Source organism: Onychomys torridus, chromosome 8 (genome assembly GCF_903995425.1).
Source record: "Onychomys torridus chromosome 8, mOncTor1.1, whole genome shotgun sequence".
Lineage (NCBI taxonomy): Eukaryota > Metazoa > Chordata > Mammalia > Rodentia > Cricetidae > Onychomys > Onychomys torridus.
The window spans coordinates 19,333,800-19,351,746 of NC_050450.1; the positions used below are offsets into that span (position 1 = coordinate 19,333,800).

Below are 17,947 nucleotides of genomic sequence, written 5' to 3' on the forward strand. Positions count from 1 at the left end.
AGGGGTGAAAATAATGTCGCTGCTGTGAATCCCACTGGGCCAACTCTGTGCCAGGTGCTTCAGGGGTAAGGCCACTTCCACTTCCATAAACAGGGACAGGGAGGGAACAGCTTCATGAACACAGCCAGGTCACAGAGTCACAGAGAGACACTGCAAAATACCCATCTTAACCACAATGCATAAAGGGTTGGACATTCTGCAACATGAATTACAGGATAGCCATTCTGTGTTTCCTGAAAATTCTAGGGACACAGTTAAAGGCACAATGGTAGCGGACTAAAATCTGCATGTATGCTTTGACACTCTTCAGGTACACTACAGAATGTACTTCTGACTCATAAATTAACTATGAACGTGAAATCTGAGTGTTGGTGCAACAAAAACATTTGACAAGGAAAATCCTCAGAGATTATTTCAAAGGATCAAATGTCACTCACTGCTCAGCCTTCTCAAGCCATGAGATCTTCTGGTGCTTTGGACAGATTTTCTCTAGACACAAAGCCTAGCAGCTGCCCTGGCCCTGTCAAGATATTAGCAAGGGAGGCCTAGCTTGCTTCAGACGGTTCCTCCAGCCACTGCTGACTCGGAAAGACGTGAGCAGGGCACCCAGGATATTCCTTGTGGAACTGGAACTAAGTACAGCTGGATGGCTATGACATTACTATGAGCTCCGTGCCCTTCTGGAAGAGTAACAGCAGAGAAGGTCAAGTGCAGACAGATACTGCCTGTTTCCCGCAGGCCCCAAGCTGCCAGGAGGCCACTGCTCCAGACTGTGGGGATGTAAAGGCACAGCAAAACAATTCTACTAGAGATGCTAATAGATGCTTCTAGGTGAGTGGGTTCACCTTTACTTCGTCCTCAGAGTCAATAAGAGTGGGCTTGCAACAAGACTCATGAAATTTGTGTTTTTCTTTTCTTTTTAAAAAGGTTTTGGGAACTGAACCCAAGGCCTGTGCATATTAGGCATGCACCCTATATTCTTAGAACTTTTTAAAAATTTTGAGATACAGTCTATGTTGAATCTTCTGCCTTAGTCTCCCAAGTAGTTGTGAATGTAGGCCTGCAACAGCAGAACCAGCCAAAAGTCTCTTTAGAAGCAAAGAAAACATCTTAAAACCTTCCGCAGAGAGAAAAGCCATACAGAAACAAAGAAGTTAGATTTAGGAGCAACTCCAGTACCAAAGGCTGTGTGACCACTGACTCCAGAAAAATTTAAGGGAAATTCACAACCTTGACCCAAAGGATACCCTCAAGGTGTCCAAGGTCTCGAATTTTACCCTGTTCCCTCCCTTCTCAGGAAGCCCACAGGAAGATATGCAAAACAGAAAGGGGAAGACTGGAGCAGGCTGGGGTAGGGACTGGAGGACTCAATCTCTGAAAGAGTTCATAGGGTGTGGGGGCACATGCAAAGACCCTAGCTATGAAGCCAGGAGATACCTGTACAAAACAGGGGGGATGCTTGCCCATGGCCCCAAGAGAGGGCTGGGCAGTGAAGACAGGCTAGAGACTCAGAAGACAACAGAGATGGGCGGTGGTGGTACACTCCTTTAGTCCCAGCACTCGGGAGGCACAGCCAGAGGATCTCTGTGAGTTCGAGGCCAGCCTGGACTACGGAGTGAGATCCAGGACAGGCTCCAAAACTACACAGAGAAACCCTGTCTTGGAAAAAAAAAGAAGCAGCCGACAACGGAGGAGCATAAAGGCGACTACTAATGCAGCAGCAGGTCTTAGGGAGGAAATACAGTACTACTACCTAGCCTGGCCATACAGATGGAGGGTGTCAGCATCTTAGATCTGAACACTGACTTCAGGGAAGACTGTCCCAGAGCCAATCGGAGGGCAGAAGCACACCTCACCTTTTATAGCAGGAAGCTGACAGCGGCCTAACTCCAAAAACAAAAGCTGGCCTTTAAGACTCTAACAAGGCTAGACAGTAGTGGTGTACATCTTTAATCTCAGCACTGGGGAGGCAGAGGCAAGCGAATCTCTGAGTGCGAGGCCAGCCTGGTCTACAGAGTAAGTTCCACGACAGCCAGGGCTATGCAGAGAAACCCTGTCTTGAAAAGCAAAACAAAACAAAAAACAAAAGCCCAAACCAATCCCCACCCCCTGCAAAAAAAAAAAAAAAAACACAACAAAAACCCCAAGACCCTAGCTAGACCTATTCCCTCACCCTCTCTTCTCTCACGTGAGCCACTGGGCTGTTAAGAGCCAGTTCTAAGAGACTGACTCCTAGAGCAGACACAGGGTGACTGCAGCTCACTCCAGCCCTTACAAGGAGAATGTAAGGGCAGAGGGAACACAGAAGCTGCTATCAGCTCCAGGTCCAGGTCTAAACCCACAGCCCTACAATTTCCTTCCACAACCTCTCCCCTCAAATGCTTTCTACCCCAAACCATGAAAAGTAACTTGAAAGTTTGAATTAATAAAAGAAAAACCTGGACAAGAATACCTTCTAAAATGTTCTTTTCAGAAACTAAGACTACCAGGACATTTCCTAAGATTTTCAGCAAGTGATCGAGGCTCTGCCTACCTTGCCACCTTCCTGCTGGAGAGCCGCTTGGCTGGGCTGTGCAAAAACGAAACAAACAGGAAAATAGTGTCAGGGAGCAGACAGAAGGACAAAAGGAAACAGGAAACTTGGGCTGGGAGATAGCAGGGCACAGGCATGCAGCCCCTTGCCCCAGACAAGCCACATGCACAGAACACCCTCTGCACGGCAGAGAACATGCATGGCACCTTTTGTAAAATCTTCACCAAGTCTCATCATTCCGTCCCTAAGACCTCAAAAGAAACCAAGCAGGCCACAGTACCCAGTCAAGCCCAGTGCCTAAACCCACCAGCTGATGGCAGCTGGGTCCACACCATTGGCTACTGTCATGTCTCCAAGTGCTTCTGAAGCCATTAGCCCAGCTGACTGGCTATCACATAGGCCCTCCTATGATAGCAGGGCCTGTAATGGCTTTTGCTTGGGTCCTGACACTTCACACTCCAAATATCTGTAGGATGGGGATTTAGAAACCCTTCCTTGAGCCACCCACAGCAGTAACACAGACCACTGACTGCAGCAAGAGCAGGCCAACATGCCTCTTCTGGCTCTGGGGCCAATCAGAGCATGGCCTCCCTTCTTACCCTGTGGCCCCAAGGAAGATATAACTGTGTTCAGGCACAGAACCACCTGTCTTAGCTCACAGCAGACCCGCCATACTCCTTTTTCTCTTTCAAGGGCAGGCAGGCAATCTGCTGGGAGAAGCATCCCTGTATCACTTCAGCTGGGTTCAAAACCATCCTTTGGGTGACTCTGGGAAGTCCATTGCATTTTCATTTGTGATGCTACATTCTGCCAATAGAGGGCACTGGAGAGAAGGTGCTGATAGCATAGCACTGTCTCGCCGCACTGTTTCCACAGGGTTGTGGGCTGCTGAGGTGCACGGATCTTCTCCTGGGTGGATAGTGGGATTTGGATCCCTTGCATCACATTTGCTATTTGTGACTCCTCAGATCTCTTGTCATACACTGGTAGCGCCTCCTGTTCCTGCCCTCACAGCTTTGTCTCTCTGCAGCTACTGTATGGCTCCCTCTCCTGGCTGGACTCTTGGCTAGCACTGTACATTTTAGTACAAATCTGCTTTTATCTTCCGATCATGGACACTAAGGAGTGCAAGGGCACAGTAAGAACAGACTGCTCCACCAGGACTTATCCCAGGTGCATGAACTGGCTTTTTGGAGCCCATTCCCTGTGGTGGGATACCTTGCTCAGCCTTGATACAATGGGGAGGGGCTAGGCTCGCCTTCAACTTGGTATGCCAGACTCTGTTGACTACCATGGGAGGCCTTACCCACTCTGAGGAGTGGATGGGGGCAGAGTGGGAGGGAGGTGAGGAGGCGGGAGAAGGGGATGGAGGGGGAACTGGGGTTGGTATGTAAAATGAAAAAAAATTTAATAAATAAATATATTTTAAAGAAGAAGAAGAAGAAGAAGAAGAAGAAGAAGAAGAAGAAGAAGAAGAAGAAGAAGAAGAAGGGATTTCTCTGTCTACCTATCAGCCTCAGACCGGGAAATCTTGCAACAGTTTACAAATTTGAAGATATACTTCTGAGTAAATCAGACTGCTCAGTTTCTATAAAATGCATTATTTTTACAGATACTCCCAGGTACCCAAAGAACACAACAACTACAGGAATGCTGTGTTGCCCACTGGGCAAACACCTGCAACATAATGTAAACCCTATTGCTATATAGTGAGTTCATGAAACTTATCCTGAGGGAATCCATGCAGGCCAGGAGGCAGAGTTTAGCTCTCTCACGAGCAGAGCTTTTTAGGGTGAGAGATCCCACCCAGTCATGCTGAGCCACATATGGTCTGACCTCGGCCCGACAAGGCCTAACTGGTAGGGTATCACATCTTTTTTTTTTTTTTTTTTTAATTTTAAAGATTTATTTATTTATTTTACTATGTACAGAAGAGAGCGCCAGATCTCATTACAGATGGTTGTGAGCCACCATGTGGGTGCTGAGAGTGGAACTCAGGACCTTTGGAAGAGCAGTCGGTGCTCTTAACCTCTGAGCCATCTCTCCAGGATATTGCATCTCAGAGGCACATTTTTAACATGGGAAAAATCTTCAGTGATTGAGACAACATACATGTCTTCTTTAACATACCTGTAACTCACCCCTACTCATCAGTAGGGAGGCAGCTCACCAGCAGAAATATCGTAGCTGGCACCTTCCCCAGCACTGAACACATGGCAGGTGAAAACCTATGTCCTCTACAATGGAAGCCAACAAGGTTTCTGGAATCACCAGAGACCACATTGTTTCCCAAGTCTTACAGAGACAGGCCCTCAAAGAATACTTCTGGTTTCTAGCATTGTGATCAGGACCCTACAGGGTTCCCTCTGATCTTTCCTAACTGGCCAAGATCCTATCTCACTGGGTGTTGGCTAAAGGCCTCTAGCTTTGTGATGCTACACAGAACACAAGAAAAAAAGATAACATGTCAAGGGCACCAGGACTGGAGCTGGAACAGGACAGAGGGTAGATCTAGCCTGGTTAAAGCCCTGCCATGGCAGGGCAGACAAGACACAGCCTCTAACAGACCTCCAAGCATGCTGTACTACCAGGATGTTCTTCCTTTCCGCCACAACACTTCTGCCCAACTAGAACCTGTTCGGTCATCTGATGCCTCTGCTTAGCAGGGGATGCCATCCACAGCTTCACATACAGCCCATCTCTTCTCTGGACCCTTCTTCAAGCTCCCAGCCAAGGACTCATCCCTCTTCACACTGAGCCACTGGGAGGTCAGGGCATGTTGATACGAACCAAGAACCCAAAGGTGTTTCCTATGTGTTTGTGGAGCAGGAAAGAGAACTCACTGGAATGCTGGTTCTGCTGGGACTGCTCACAGAGACGCAGGGGGCAAAGGGTGAAGACAAGTGATACACAGGTGAGGGAGAACAGGACAGCAGGCAGAGGATCAGCAGGCACAGCATAAGAGCAAAGCAGCAATGCCTAGTTCTCTGCATCTGAATGTATCGCCACCCTACAGAACCGAAGGCCTCAGAGCACAGGTGATGATGTCTAACCCAGCAGTCCAGAAAGCTACTTACAAATTGGTTTTAAAATCCCATCTTTAAATTCCCCAGCTATGTCTCCACGACTCAGTTGAAGAAAAGTTTCACGTTAGCTTGTGTCCCCTACAGGGGACAGCAGCCCACAAGGCTGCCACATGCATGAAGGAGAAGGGACCCAGGCGGCAAGCTAGATCAGGCATGCAGGGACAGGGTCCGCAGGAAGAGTCCCATTGTCCGAGTGCCTTGCTAGACTAGGTGACCAGAGCAGGAGCACCTTGGGCAACACCCAGTAGTGGGGAGCACTGCAGTGGGAGTCTCCCTGGGAGCACGGAGCAAGACCAGGGTCTCCATGTTACCTATTCATCTCAAGGTCAGTCAGGCGGGCAGAAAGGTCTTCGAGGCGGTTGATCTGTCTGTGGCACTGGCTACAGTGAAACTCAAAGACCTCATCAGTGAGGACGCTGCGCAGCTTTGAGGCAAGAGGGTTGGAGCTAGAAAGACAGAGGCCAGTCAGGAGAGAGGAGGCCCTGTTGGGTTGTCTTTGCCAGGCCTGAGGTGGAGGAGGGAGGGAAAGGCAGTGGACAGAAGCACAGGAAGAGGAGGAATGGTCCAGGGTACTGCCTGTGCTCTGGGGACTACCAGAAGCCCTTCCTCGCATCACCTGAGGAGCCTGGAACATCCACTACCTGGAGCAGCCAGGGCTGCCACACATTCCCCCTGCCAGGCAGTGAGAGCCTGAACCCCAAACTCCCTTTATCAGGAAGGTAAATACAGACAACAGCTTTCTCCCCCGTGGAAATCACATGACTGTGACAGCAGAATGTGTCTCCAGGGGGAGTTTATTTGTTGGGGTTTTGTTGTTGTTATTTTGAGATAGTCTTGCTGTCTGAAGAACCCAAAAAAAGCAGATTTATGCTTTTGAGGTCCGTGTTAAAAACTCAGGATTCTGTCTAGCCTTCTGGGGATGCTAGCTAGACTCCTGTGACTCTAATTCAACAAGCTCTTGGTACACTCGTGGACCAGGACATATCTGTTCCTGGGCACCGAGGTCAGGGAAGCAGCCTCATGCCTGGGGAAGGACCCACAGGTTGTGGAAAACTAGTCTGCAAGTTCAATTTAAAGAAGAGCAGAGGCCGGGCGGTGGCGGCGCACGCCTTTAATCCCAGCACTCGGGAGACAGAGGCAGGTGGATCTCTGTGAGTTCGAGGCCAGCCTGGTCTACAGAGTGAGATCCAGGACAGGCACTAAAACTACACAGAGAAACTCTGTCTCAAAAAAAACCAAAAAAGAAGGGTAAAAAAGAATACTTAAAATGTAGCATGAAAATGACACCTTAGACTGGAAACAGCAGATGGGAGACGGGGTAAACTGCACAAACAGGAGAGTGCCACAGCGCTACAGACACAGATACAGAAATGCCCAATTCCGGAACAAGCCCACTCCCTCCAACTCAAAGCCTCTAGAACTCTCCCTAGGAGGGCTGTGCAGCCAGGATGCACTCAGAGAGCCCATTCACAGCCAGCGCTGTTTTGAGGTGGCATATTAGCTTACAGAAAGCCCTCTAGCACTGGTTCCACAGGTCTGTGCTGCCATGATAACCAGGCTGAAGTGGACAAAATCAGGAACCCGGAAGCACAAGGGAGATGGGGTCGGTGTGGAGGCGCTGCCCAGCCAGGCCTGGGCCCCACTGAGAGCTGGTGGTTTCCTCAGACTGAATGCTCAGGAGGGGCTACTCAGGTCTGCAGTCAAAACCAGCCAGTTGTGCACACAAGTCAACCTCCTGAGGCAACTTAGGGAAAGCAAGTGTCTTGTCTACCAGATGTTGTAGTTCGGTTAACTCAGAGCTAGAACTTTTCAGAAGATTTGGAGGAATATCATGGCAGAGCCTGGCTCATGACTCTCCAGTCCCCCTCAAAGCCAGCCGGCAGCCGTGTGCAGTGGCTTAGCAGATGCTTCAAGGTCTGCAGTATACTGCAGTAGACAAGAGGGGCGCAGCTAGCCTCCCCTCTGGGACAGACTCCTCCGTGTGGTGTTTAACTGCACAGCAGCAGATAAGGCGAGTTTCCCCTGACCAGCACAGGACCCCACAGAGAGAAGGAGCAGACCGTGCATAGTGCGAGGTGTCACCTGGGGGTGAGAAAAGCAGGGTCTCCGCAGTCCAGCTCCCCATTACAGAGGGTCTCCGGGGACAGCTCTGCCTCACTGCCCTCACCATAATCTTCAAAATGTTCCTCACTGCCAATCACCATGACGACGGCCTGGCTGTGGGAGCGGGTTCTACAAAAGACAGACAGAAGCAATCTGAGTCACGGCCCTAGGCACCTGATGGGATGTACACTATTTGATAAGACACAAGCCTGAGTCACATCACCCGAGGAGCCACACTGCAAAAACAGAACAGAACCAGAAACAGGTGAAATCGATTTTCAGGAACTGTGCTACTTAATTCATTTACTAACAGATATGAAATTGCATCACTCCAAAGAGGCTGTTCTTCTGGGATACGGGAGACAGTAAAGTGACAGACCATGCTAAGGGCACTCAGAAGGGTCAGGAGGGCCTATGCTCTTTGGCTGACCACAGTGCTCCAACAGGGTTGCAACTTCCAGTTTGACAACGATGAAACTCACACACATGGCCAGTTTGACACCTATGAAATTCACATACATGGCCAGTGTTAATAGCTGGAGACCTCATCAGTGACACGGTAGGATCAGCTGAGCGGTGGTGGTCCTCACATTTAATCCCAGAACTTGGTAGGCAGAGGCCAGTGGATCTCTGAGTTCGAGGCCAGCCTGGTCTACAGAGCTAGTTCCAGGACAGCCAGGGACACACAGAGAAACCCTGTCTCGGAAAAAAGAAAAAAGAAAAAAGAAAGAAAGAAACAGTATACTATTATACTGAAGTGTTTTCTTGTCAGTTTCGTTGTTTTGTTTTGCTTTGAGACAGGGTCTCACTATGTAGCCCTTGGCTGGCCTGCAACTCACTGTGTAACCAACCCAGGCTGGCCTCAAACTCACGGACCTACCTGTCTCTGCATCTTGAGTGCTGCCATTAAAAGTGTGCGATACCACACCTGTCAATTTTTAAGTTTTTAGTGATATATTTATTTATTATTTATTACATCCATATGTGGCCAATGCAGGGTATCACAAAGATATGTGAGTATTATGTCCTCCAGCCCTGGCTTCAAGATTGGGCTAGTGTTGGCACACACCTTAATCCCAGCATTTGGGAGGCAGAGGCAGGAGGGATCTCTGTGAGTCCAAAGTCAGCCCAATCTTCATGACAGACAGAGCCACATAGTGAGACCCTGTTTTAAAAAATGATTTTGCAAGTGGGTTCAAGTCCAGCCTGATCTACACAGTGAGTTCTAGGACAGCCAGGGATACACAGAGAAACCCTGTCTCAAAAAAAAAAGAAACAAAAAAAAACCCAATAATAATTTTTTAAATGTGCTAATGGGTTGAAGACACAGCTCAGTTGTTAAGAGTGCTTCTGAGGATGAGCATTAGCTTCCGGGGCTGGGAAGATGCTCAGAATACTGACTGCGATTTCAGAAGGCCCACATGGTAGTTCTCAATTGTCTTTAACTCCAGTTCCACGGGGTCCTACGTCTCTGGCCTTTGCAGGCACCTGCACTCACATGCACGTTCTGCCACACAAACACAATTCTTTTTGTTGTTGTTGGTCCCCCCCCACCCCCCACAGGGTTTCTCTGTGTAGCTTTGCGCCTTTCCTGGAACTCACTTGGTAGCCCAGGCTGGCCTCGAACTCACAGAGATCCACCTGCCTCTGTTTGGGACTAAAGGTGTGCATCACTACCGCTCGGCTATAGGAGACCCTATTTTAAAAAAGAACAGTGCTTACAAACCTCAAAAGACTGAGTTAAGGTTTATTTCTCACAATTTCTCTGTCTCTACAGACAGACCCTGTAGGACATTAAATCCAGGAGTATCCTAGCAGGAGAAGCATAGGGACGTCAGCTGGATGGACAGGTGCAGCTCCACAGAGACAGGAGGAGGCTACATATGGCCCTGACTGTTCCTACCATTGTAGGCAGCAGTTTAGGGAATCCATACGACACACAGACACACACACACAGACACAGACACACACACACATACACACAGACACACAGACACACACACACACACACACACACACACACACACACACACACACACACACACACACACACACACACACACACACACGGCATGGGTACAGACCTGCTTGGGAGCAGCAGCAATGCACCATGGTCAGACTCCTCCATCGTGTCTAGGCACTCTGAGGGTACAGCTGAACCACCAGCACTGTCGGCGTCCCCTTCAGGCTGAAGCTCGGGGTGCACCAGGGTGCTGGTGTCCTCATCTGTAAAGGTCTCACACTCACTGTAGGTACCCTCAGACCCCATGTATGCGCTGTCTGTCACCTCATTGGCCTAGGAGAGAGAACCAACAATTAGCCTGGACAGCTACGGAGGCCAGATTGACAGAGAACATAGCACCACCAAAAATAACAACCATATCCCTAAGCACTGAAGTTAGCTTATAAATCAGGACTCAGTATATGTGTGTGTGACACACACACACACACACACACACACACACACACACACACACACATTTGTTGCAGACTACACATAGGGCCTCTGGGATGCCCTATGTGATCTGCCATTTAACTGCACCCCCAGCCCCTTATTTTTAAAATGAAAAAGAAAAGACAGAAATATGCACAGAGGTGCACATGGTGGAGCCCACCTGTATTCCTGGCACATAAAAGGCAAGGCAGGAAGACCATGAGTTCAAGGCCAGCCTGGGTTAATAGAAAAACGTTGTCTCAAAAAGATGAAAGTGGAGTCGTTTTCAAATCAGTTGAATAATAAAACATCTAGAAGATACAACGCATCTCAGAATTACAAATATCCCCAATAGAACCACTTGGTTTGCGGTTTCAGCATGGATATTACTTACAGTAAGGAAGTATGACAGTATAAGACTTTTAAAATGAAGACATCCCCGCCGGCAGGGCGGCTCAGTGGGTAAAGGCACAAGCCACCAAGCCCCTTGATCTGAGTTCAATCCCCAAGACACACATGGTAGACGAGAACTGACTCCCTAAAATTGTCCCTCGACCTCCACACACATATTGTAGCACCTCCCCCACATAAAAAATCAGCAACAATAAAAATATCTAAAAATCAAATTAAGATATCATCATCAACAGCTATTTTTGCATGTCTAGGCTTCTGCTGGTTTTTTGTTTTTGGGTGTTTTTCCTTCTTTGGTTTTGGGTTTTTTGTTTGTTTGTTTGTTTGTTTTTGTTTTTTTGAGCTGAGGATCCAACCCAGGGCCTTGTGCTTGCTAGGCAAGCACACTACCACTGAGCTAAATCCTCAACCCTGGTTTTGTTTTTTAAAGACAGGGTTTCTCTGTGCAGCTCTGGCTGTCCTGGAACTTGCTCTGTTGATCAGGCTGGCCTCAAACTCAGAAATCCACCTGCCTCTGCTTCACCAGTGCTGGGATTAAAGGCGTGGGCTACCATGCCCGGACAGGATACTGCTTTGAAATGTGAAGTCAAGGTGTAACTTCTAATGTGTCAATCATCTAGCCAACTGTTATAGTTCAGTGTCTCTTCCCCAATCCGACCTGTTTTCCCCTGTGGACAGAATACAGCATGTGGCTTAACCTAGGGCACACAGTCAGAATTTAAATAATACCAATGAACTGAAAACCAAAGAAGGATAAAGGAGGGCACTTCCTACTTAAAAGTTCAATTTTAATTACAATGAAGCTTCAAGTTAGCGTAAGTCTCTGACATTTCATATTCAGAAGATCCTGAGGTTAACAATTTGTAAATAGGATTTCTGAAACTTGCAGTTCTAGCAGGAAAAAGATGCACTTTGTCCCTCAGGTCTGGTGTTCAAAGGAGTGTAAGGAGCCTGCAATCCTCCCAGGAAGACCTGAGCCTCTAGGCTGAGGAGAAGCCAGCTCTAATCTTGTTAGCTCCACTAACAGCACGTGACCTGAGCTTCAACCACAAAGGGAGAGCTGTAAGTACTCATCTTAAGGTTCCAGTGGATGACAAGGGTGGGCACTTCTTAGAGCAAGAAAGGAAACGATAGCCGGGCAGTGGTGGCACACGCCTGTAATCCCAGCCCTTGGGAGGCAGAGGCAGGTGGATCTCTGTGAGTTCGAGGCCAGCCTGGTCTACAGAGCTAGTCCAGGACAGGCTCCAGAGCTACACAGAGAAACCCTGTCTCGAAAAACCAAAAAAAAGGGAAAAGAAACCAGACCACACAGTCATGCTTCCAAAGGGTACAACATTCATCAAAACTAAAACTAAATAAGTACTTTGTAGAAAGCAGCACGTGAAAATCTAAAACCAAAGCCAGACAATGGTGGTACACACATTTAATTCCAGCACTCAGGAGACAGAAACAGGCAGTTCTCAATGAGTTCAAGGCCAGCACGGTCTACATAGTAAGCTCCAGGATGCTGAGGTGATATAGTGAGACCCTGTCTTTAAAAAAGCCTAAATGAGAAAGTGACCTTTACAGTCCACTTCTGTTTCACCGGTGCACCTAAGCAGCTCTCTCTGGAATGAGGCAGGCCAGGACTCCGTCCTGCAGAAGCCTGTTCAGACAGGCTAGCACAACAGGCAGGCACAGGCAACTGTCCAAGGCCTGGCCTACAGGAGATGGTGGACAAACAGGACACCATCCTGTATAGACTCCTGATGGTCCATGAGGGGAGGCTGATAGTCACTTACGCAGGCACTAAGAAAACACAGTAGATTTCTGAGTAGAATGAAAACCAAGACTAGGCATGGCTCATTAGCAGTAAGCAAAACTGAAAGAATGTTGTACCTGGAACAGAAGTATGGCCCCACAAGAGACTCTGCTCAGCACCAAGCTGTGGGAGAAAGGGAGCAGCGAGACCCATGAGCTGGACATCTAGGCCCCAACACTAACCTGGCAGGACCTTCCAAGACCTCAGAGTAGGTTGGTGCTTACTTATAATAGAAAGTGATCAAGCTGGGTGGTGGTGGCACACACCTTTAATCCCAGCACTCAGGAGGAAGAGGCAGGCGGATCTCTGTGAGTTCGTGGCCAGCCTGGTCTCCAAAACCAGTTCCAGGAAAGGCACAAAGCTACACAGAGAAACCCTGTCTCGAGAAAACCAAAAAAATAAAAATAAAATAAAATAAAAAATAAAAATATCCAGGATAGGCTCCAAAAGCTACACAAAGAAACCCTGTCTCAAAAAACTAAAAATAAAACAAAAATAAAATTATCCCCAGGCGTTGTGGCACGCACCTTTAATCCCAGCACTTGGGAGGCAGAGACAGAAGAATCTCTGAGTCTGAAGGCAGCCTGCTTGCTCTGTAGAGTTCGACCTTGTCTCAAAACAAAACAAGAAACAGATGACTCATCCAGTAAAGGCACTTGCCCTCAGGCCTGATGACTGGAGTTGGATCCCCAGGACCCAAATGGTGACCTCTACACCTGCACCGTAGAATGTGTGACCCCCCCTATTAATGTAGTAATTTGTTTCTTAAAGCCAACCCACACACACTCACTGCACCCACTGCTCCTCCCCTGGCCATGGGCACCCAGATTTTCCAGCACTGCTCTGACACTGGGAATGAGTGTAACACGTTCTCAGTGCAGTTAGCACATTTCTCCCTGGGATGGAAAGGGTCTGACGGGTGGAGCCTACTCATTACATGGAGTTCTCGAGATGCTGAGGGTGGTGTCTCTGGGAGCACAGGCCAGGCGTGGCACCTTCCTTGGAGTTTAGGCAGAGTGTTAGGACAGAATCAACTCTACCCCCACGAGAGCAAAGAAACAAATGTCTACATCTCCATCTGTACCACAACCTGGAGGGAGGCTGTAGGACACAACCTCAACTCATTCCTAAAGGATCCGTCCCTTATGCAGCCCTGTGGAGTAACTGCAGAGCCCCAGTCACAGAGAGGGGGACATGGTTGCTTGTGTAAACTTCACAGTAAACAAATGAGGTCAAGAGGACCCATCCTTCAGCACTGCAAAAAGTACCCAGGGTCCTCTACGGGATGTGGGACACGAACATGAAGCCCCCAGATTGCTAATAGTCTACTAGATGCAAGTTAGCCACAAAGAAAGAAGACCCGGACTCTGAGGTACTGGGAGGACGAGCACTCAGCTCAGACCCTGCCCCCTGCCAGCTCCTGAAACTTGGGTCTTCTGGCAAAGGGCCCTGCACAGGTGCTGATGAGCTAAATAGCAAATCTGTTTTCCCAAGGCCCTTCAAGACAGGCACCAAAACCCCCACTTTGGAACACAGTACTACTGCACAGTTCATGACACAATGCAAACATAGCCTCACCCATTGGGCTCCATGTACCAGCCAGTTAGACTATAGCTTTGCCCGGAAGACAACACTCTATAGTACCAACTTCTAAATTTTTACCTACTACCAAAGTAAAGACGAATTCACTTTAAAACCAACATGCCTTAAAAAACTTCCCAATGTGTCGTTACATTCAGTAGGTACCCGATCATCTAAGGCATCAAGAGACACATGAGACCCTTAGTTCAGGCTATCAGTTATGGCTAACACTGCCTGGCAGCTCCACAGTCCAGGCTATGGTTCCTCCCTCCACAGAAACAGAATTCAGGCACAATCCAGGCACAGCACTCTCGGGTCTCTTCTTACCCTCAGATAATGGCCAAGTACCTTCACAGGCCTGTCTCTGGGCCCAGGTTCCGGGAAGGGTGTGTTGCTGGAGATGACCTCCTGATAGCGTGTCCCTGCTTACCTAGTCACTGACTTCTCTTCACTGGCTGTCACCTTCCTGTTTGCTAGCCATGCAAAATCCATGTGCCCACCTGGAGGCACATCCCTACCTCAGAGAAAGTTTAACCTGCTCCCGGACACGCTCTGTTAAGCTGCTGCCGGCCAGGTGGGGAGGAGCAAAGTCCGGGAAGGTCCTTGCTGGCCTTAACAAACAGGCAGGGAACAAAGCGCAGCAGTCTGGGTGGACACTTTAACCTTCCTGATAACGGCTTGTACAAAAGACACATTCTCATCAGAAAAGTGGTCTCCCCAGCTCCCAGCAGTGGGGAGGAGGGAGGCACACAGAAAGCACAGCCAGGACAATTCTGGGACACCCTTATCACCTGGTCCTGCTTGTTCTCCGGGTGACTTCCTCACCGCTCCTCCAGAAACCCTGATAAGTGGTCTCTAACCACTGTGGCGTGGTCTGTCCTCCCTCGGCATGTTCAGATACTTGGACAATGAGCTTTCTTTTCATGATTATCCCTGTAAACATCACCAGCAACTCAGCTCTCTAATTCTTGCTGGCCTCACTTAATATTCTCCTGTTACAAGCTAAGCCCAAGGGGTGCCCAGGAAAGTGGTAGTAGGGGCCCCAGCAGGGAGTGCTCATGAGTGAGCACCTGCCTCAGACTCTTGCTGGCATGTGCTCACACTCACCTTGTTCCGCCAGAATCACAGGTCTACCAAGAACTACTCACAGCAATTCGGTAAAAGGTAATTGTCTCTAAGTACCAAATAGGGCATCTGGATTTGATACATAGATTCTCCACTTTAAAAAGAAGCTAGGATTCAGTGCTTAGGAGGCAGAGGCAGGTGGATCTCGGTGAGTTCAAGGCCCATTTGGTCTACATAGCAAGTTCTAAGATAGCCAGGGCTATGCAGAAAAACCCTGTCTCAGAAAAATTAACAAACCAATAAAAAGATGTTTGACATTTCTTTTAGTTCTTTTTTTGTTTGTTTGTATGTTTGTTTTTTGAAACAGGGTCTCACTATGTAGTTCTGGCTATCCTGGAACTTACAGTGTAGACAAGGCTGGCTCAGAGATCTGTCCTTCTCTGCCTCCTGAGTGCTGGAATTAAAGGAGTGAGCCACCACATCTGACAACATTTTTTTATAGTCCAGGCTGGCCTTGAACTCACGATGTCACCAAAGATTACCTGAATTTCTGATCCTCCTGTTTCCACCTCCCAAGCATGGATTGCAGCCTGCACTACCGTGCCTAGCTGTTTTGTTTTAAAGAACAAACTCTCTGTAAGTTCACAGCAATATCTAGTTCTGAAAACTGCACCTGCAAACCTGAAAAGCAAGACATGGAAGAAACATGGGCACAACTGAGAAGAGCAGGCCTGAGAGTGTAGCTCAGAGACACCCAGGAAAGGCAGAAACACAACTCTGCAAAACCCAGGGGCAGCCAGGGGCACGTGGGGCAGCCAGAGCACAGGGGACTGGCTGAGCGGGAACGATGGTCTGGGATGCTGTCACAGAGACGTGACTTCATGTGCACACTGCAAATGTTGGTCAACCATGAAGCGCCAGCTGTGGCCCGCCTGTGCCAGTGTGCTTGTAACCGGAACACTGTGGCAGACATCACACGGAAACCCTCTGCAGTTTTTTAAAAGTAAACAGAAACGTAGAAATGTTTCTTCCATCGAAAACAGAAATTAGAGTGCTAAGAGAGAAGGCTCAGTGGTTACGTGCTTACTGCTCTTCCAACACAACACAAGTTTGGTTTTCAGCACCCAGAATGCGTGGCTTACAAATGCCTCTAACTCCAGCTCCAGGTGACCCAATGCCTCTGGCCTCCAAAGGCGCCTGCACTCATGCGCGCGCGCGCACGCGCACGCGCACACACACACACACACACACACACACACACACACGCACTTAAAATAAGTCTTTAAAAGAGAAATTAGGATTAAAAACTCAGGCCAGGCCAGGCGGTGGTGGTGCACGCCTTTAATCCCAGCACTAGGAAGGCAGAGCCAGGTGGATCTCTGTGAGTTCGAAGCCAGCCTGGGCTACAGAGTGAGTTCCAGGAAAGGCGCCAAAGCTACATACACAGAGAAACCCTGTCTCCAAAAACCAAAAACCAAGCCAAAACAAACAAACAACAAAAACAAAAACAAAACAAAACAAAACAAAAAACCCACCAAACCTCGAGTAGCCCTCAAAAGGAATCCACTTAGACATTACAGGGTCTAGCCCCTCATGTGACAAAGGAGCAAAGGTTCTGAGAACTTGCTATAAAGAACCTTCAACCTCACCAGCCTACAGGACTTAGAAGGGTGAAATGTTGCAGCTATCAACACACCACAGGCTGAGGTAGAGCTCCACATTTTCAAGATTGGTCTTACTCATTGCCAAGCCAGCTTGGAACTCCTGAGCCCAAGGACCTTGTCTCTCAGCCACCCTGAACACAAGGACAACAGCTCCGTGTGTGTTTTGTAAAGAAAACCCTGTAGATTGGCCAGATGACCTGACTCAGCTCTCTCCAGTCTGCTGGGCAGTTACAGTGGTCTGCCTTCCTTGGCTGTCACTTTGTCCCCAGCTAGGTGACAAGGAGCCCAGGGTTTGAAGAGACACTCACACAGCACATCCTAGTTCCCCAGGAGTTGACAGTAAGGGATACAGGGCAGGAGGGAGGTTAGTCAATGTTCCCAAACACAGACAGTTATGTTTAAGTTCACAGGGGAAACCTTCAACACCTTGTGCTCTGCCTCTGCCTGGAAGCAGGGGACAGCAAGGACACCACCGAGCCTAACTGCCCACAAACCTCTACTCCACAACAGGCCCAAGAGATGACTTTTGAACATGCAGATACCGAACCCAACTGGGCCAGTGGGAAAAGTCTGTGGTTTCTGCCACAGCCAAGTCCCCCACAACTCCCCCTTCTCCCCCTCCCCCGTGCGTCCCCATGTGCACAGGGCACAGCACTCGGTGAGAGCAGCTGAGGATGCTCAGGGAGCAGAAGCCGCAGTACAGAGGAAGAAGAAAGGGAGCCATGGTCAGGAAAGTACTTGCCTCGTAGGTGACAAAATCGTCAAACTCATCGGCACAGGCAGGGGGCTCTTCATCTTGGACAGGCTCCACACCGTAAAGCTGGCCATCAGGATCTGTGGAGAGAAGAGCCGGCCTCAGCAGGCCATCCAGTGCTGCCCAGAAGGGTCCACGGTGGAGGTACAGTATGTGTCTAGGACTCCTAAGGAAGAACACTTCTAAGGCTGAGCTGCCGTGACCAGGGGGGAGGGGAAACACTGTGATTAACAGAGTGAGTGTACCTTAAGTGGAGGACTCTGGGGAGGAAGCAGAGGGGGGGCATGAGACCTCATCCCTGTGGAGACAACAGTGCTCGCTAGGGGGCTAGGAAGTTGGTGTGTACATACATAATTTTTTTTTTCCAGAACCAAACAAGCATGCAGAGATGACCAGCCACACTAGTGGAAACCCACGAACTGTGGACTAAATGCTATGGAACCCCCATAGGACTGGACTAGGCCCTTTGGATACGAGATACTGTTTAGCTTGAACTGTTTGGGGGGCCCCCAGGC

General features: G+C 48.8%; 1 protein-coding gene across 2 annotated transcripts in view; it reads right to left on the minus strand.

Annotated features, from left to right (window-relative positions):
- The window catches only part of Rab11fip3 (RAB11 family interacting protein 3), an 87,972-nt gene that overhangs the window by 17,374 nt on the left and 52,651 nt on the right, over positions 1–17,947 (minus strand). The window contains exons 3-7 of one of the 2 annotated variants that reach the window (XM_036195376.1): positions 17,421–17,512; positions 9,807–10,018; positions 7,702–7,851; positions 5,931–6,065; positions 2,534–2,569 (exon numbers count right to left, since the gene is read on the minus strand). In XM_036195376.1, coding sequence (XP_036051269.1) covers positions 2,534–2,569; positions 5,931–6,065; positions 7,702–7,851; positions 9,807–10,018; positions 17,421–17,512 — 625 coding nt within the window. The remainder of the gene's footprint in view (positions 1–2,533; positions 2,570–5,930; positions 6,066–7,701; positions 7,852–9,806; positions 10,019–17,420; positions 17,513–17,947) is intronic. The other variant, XM_036195377.1, reaches the window with a different exon arrangement.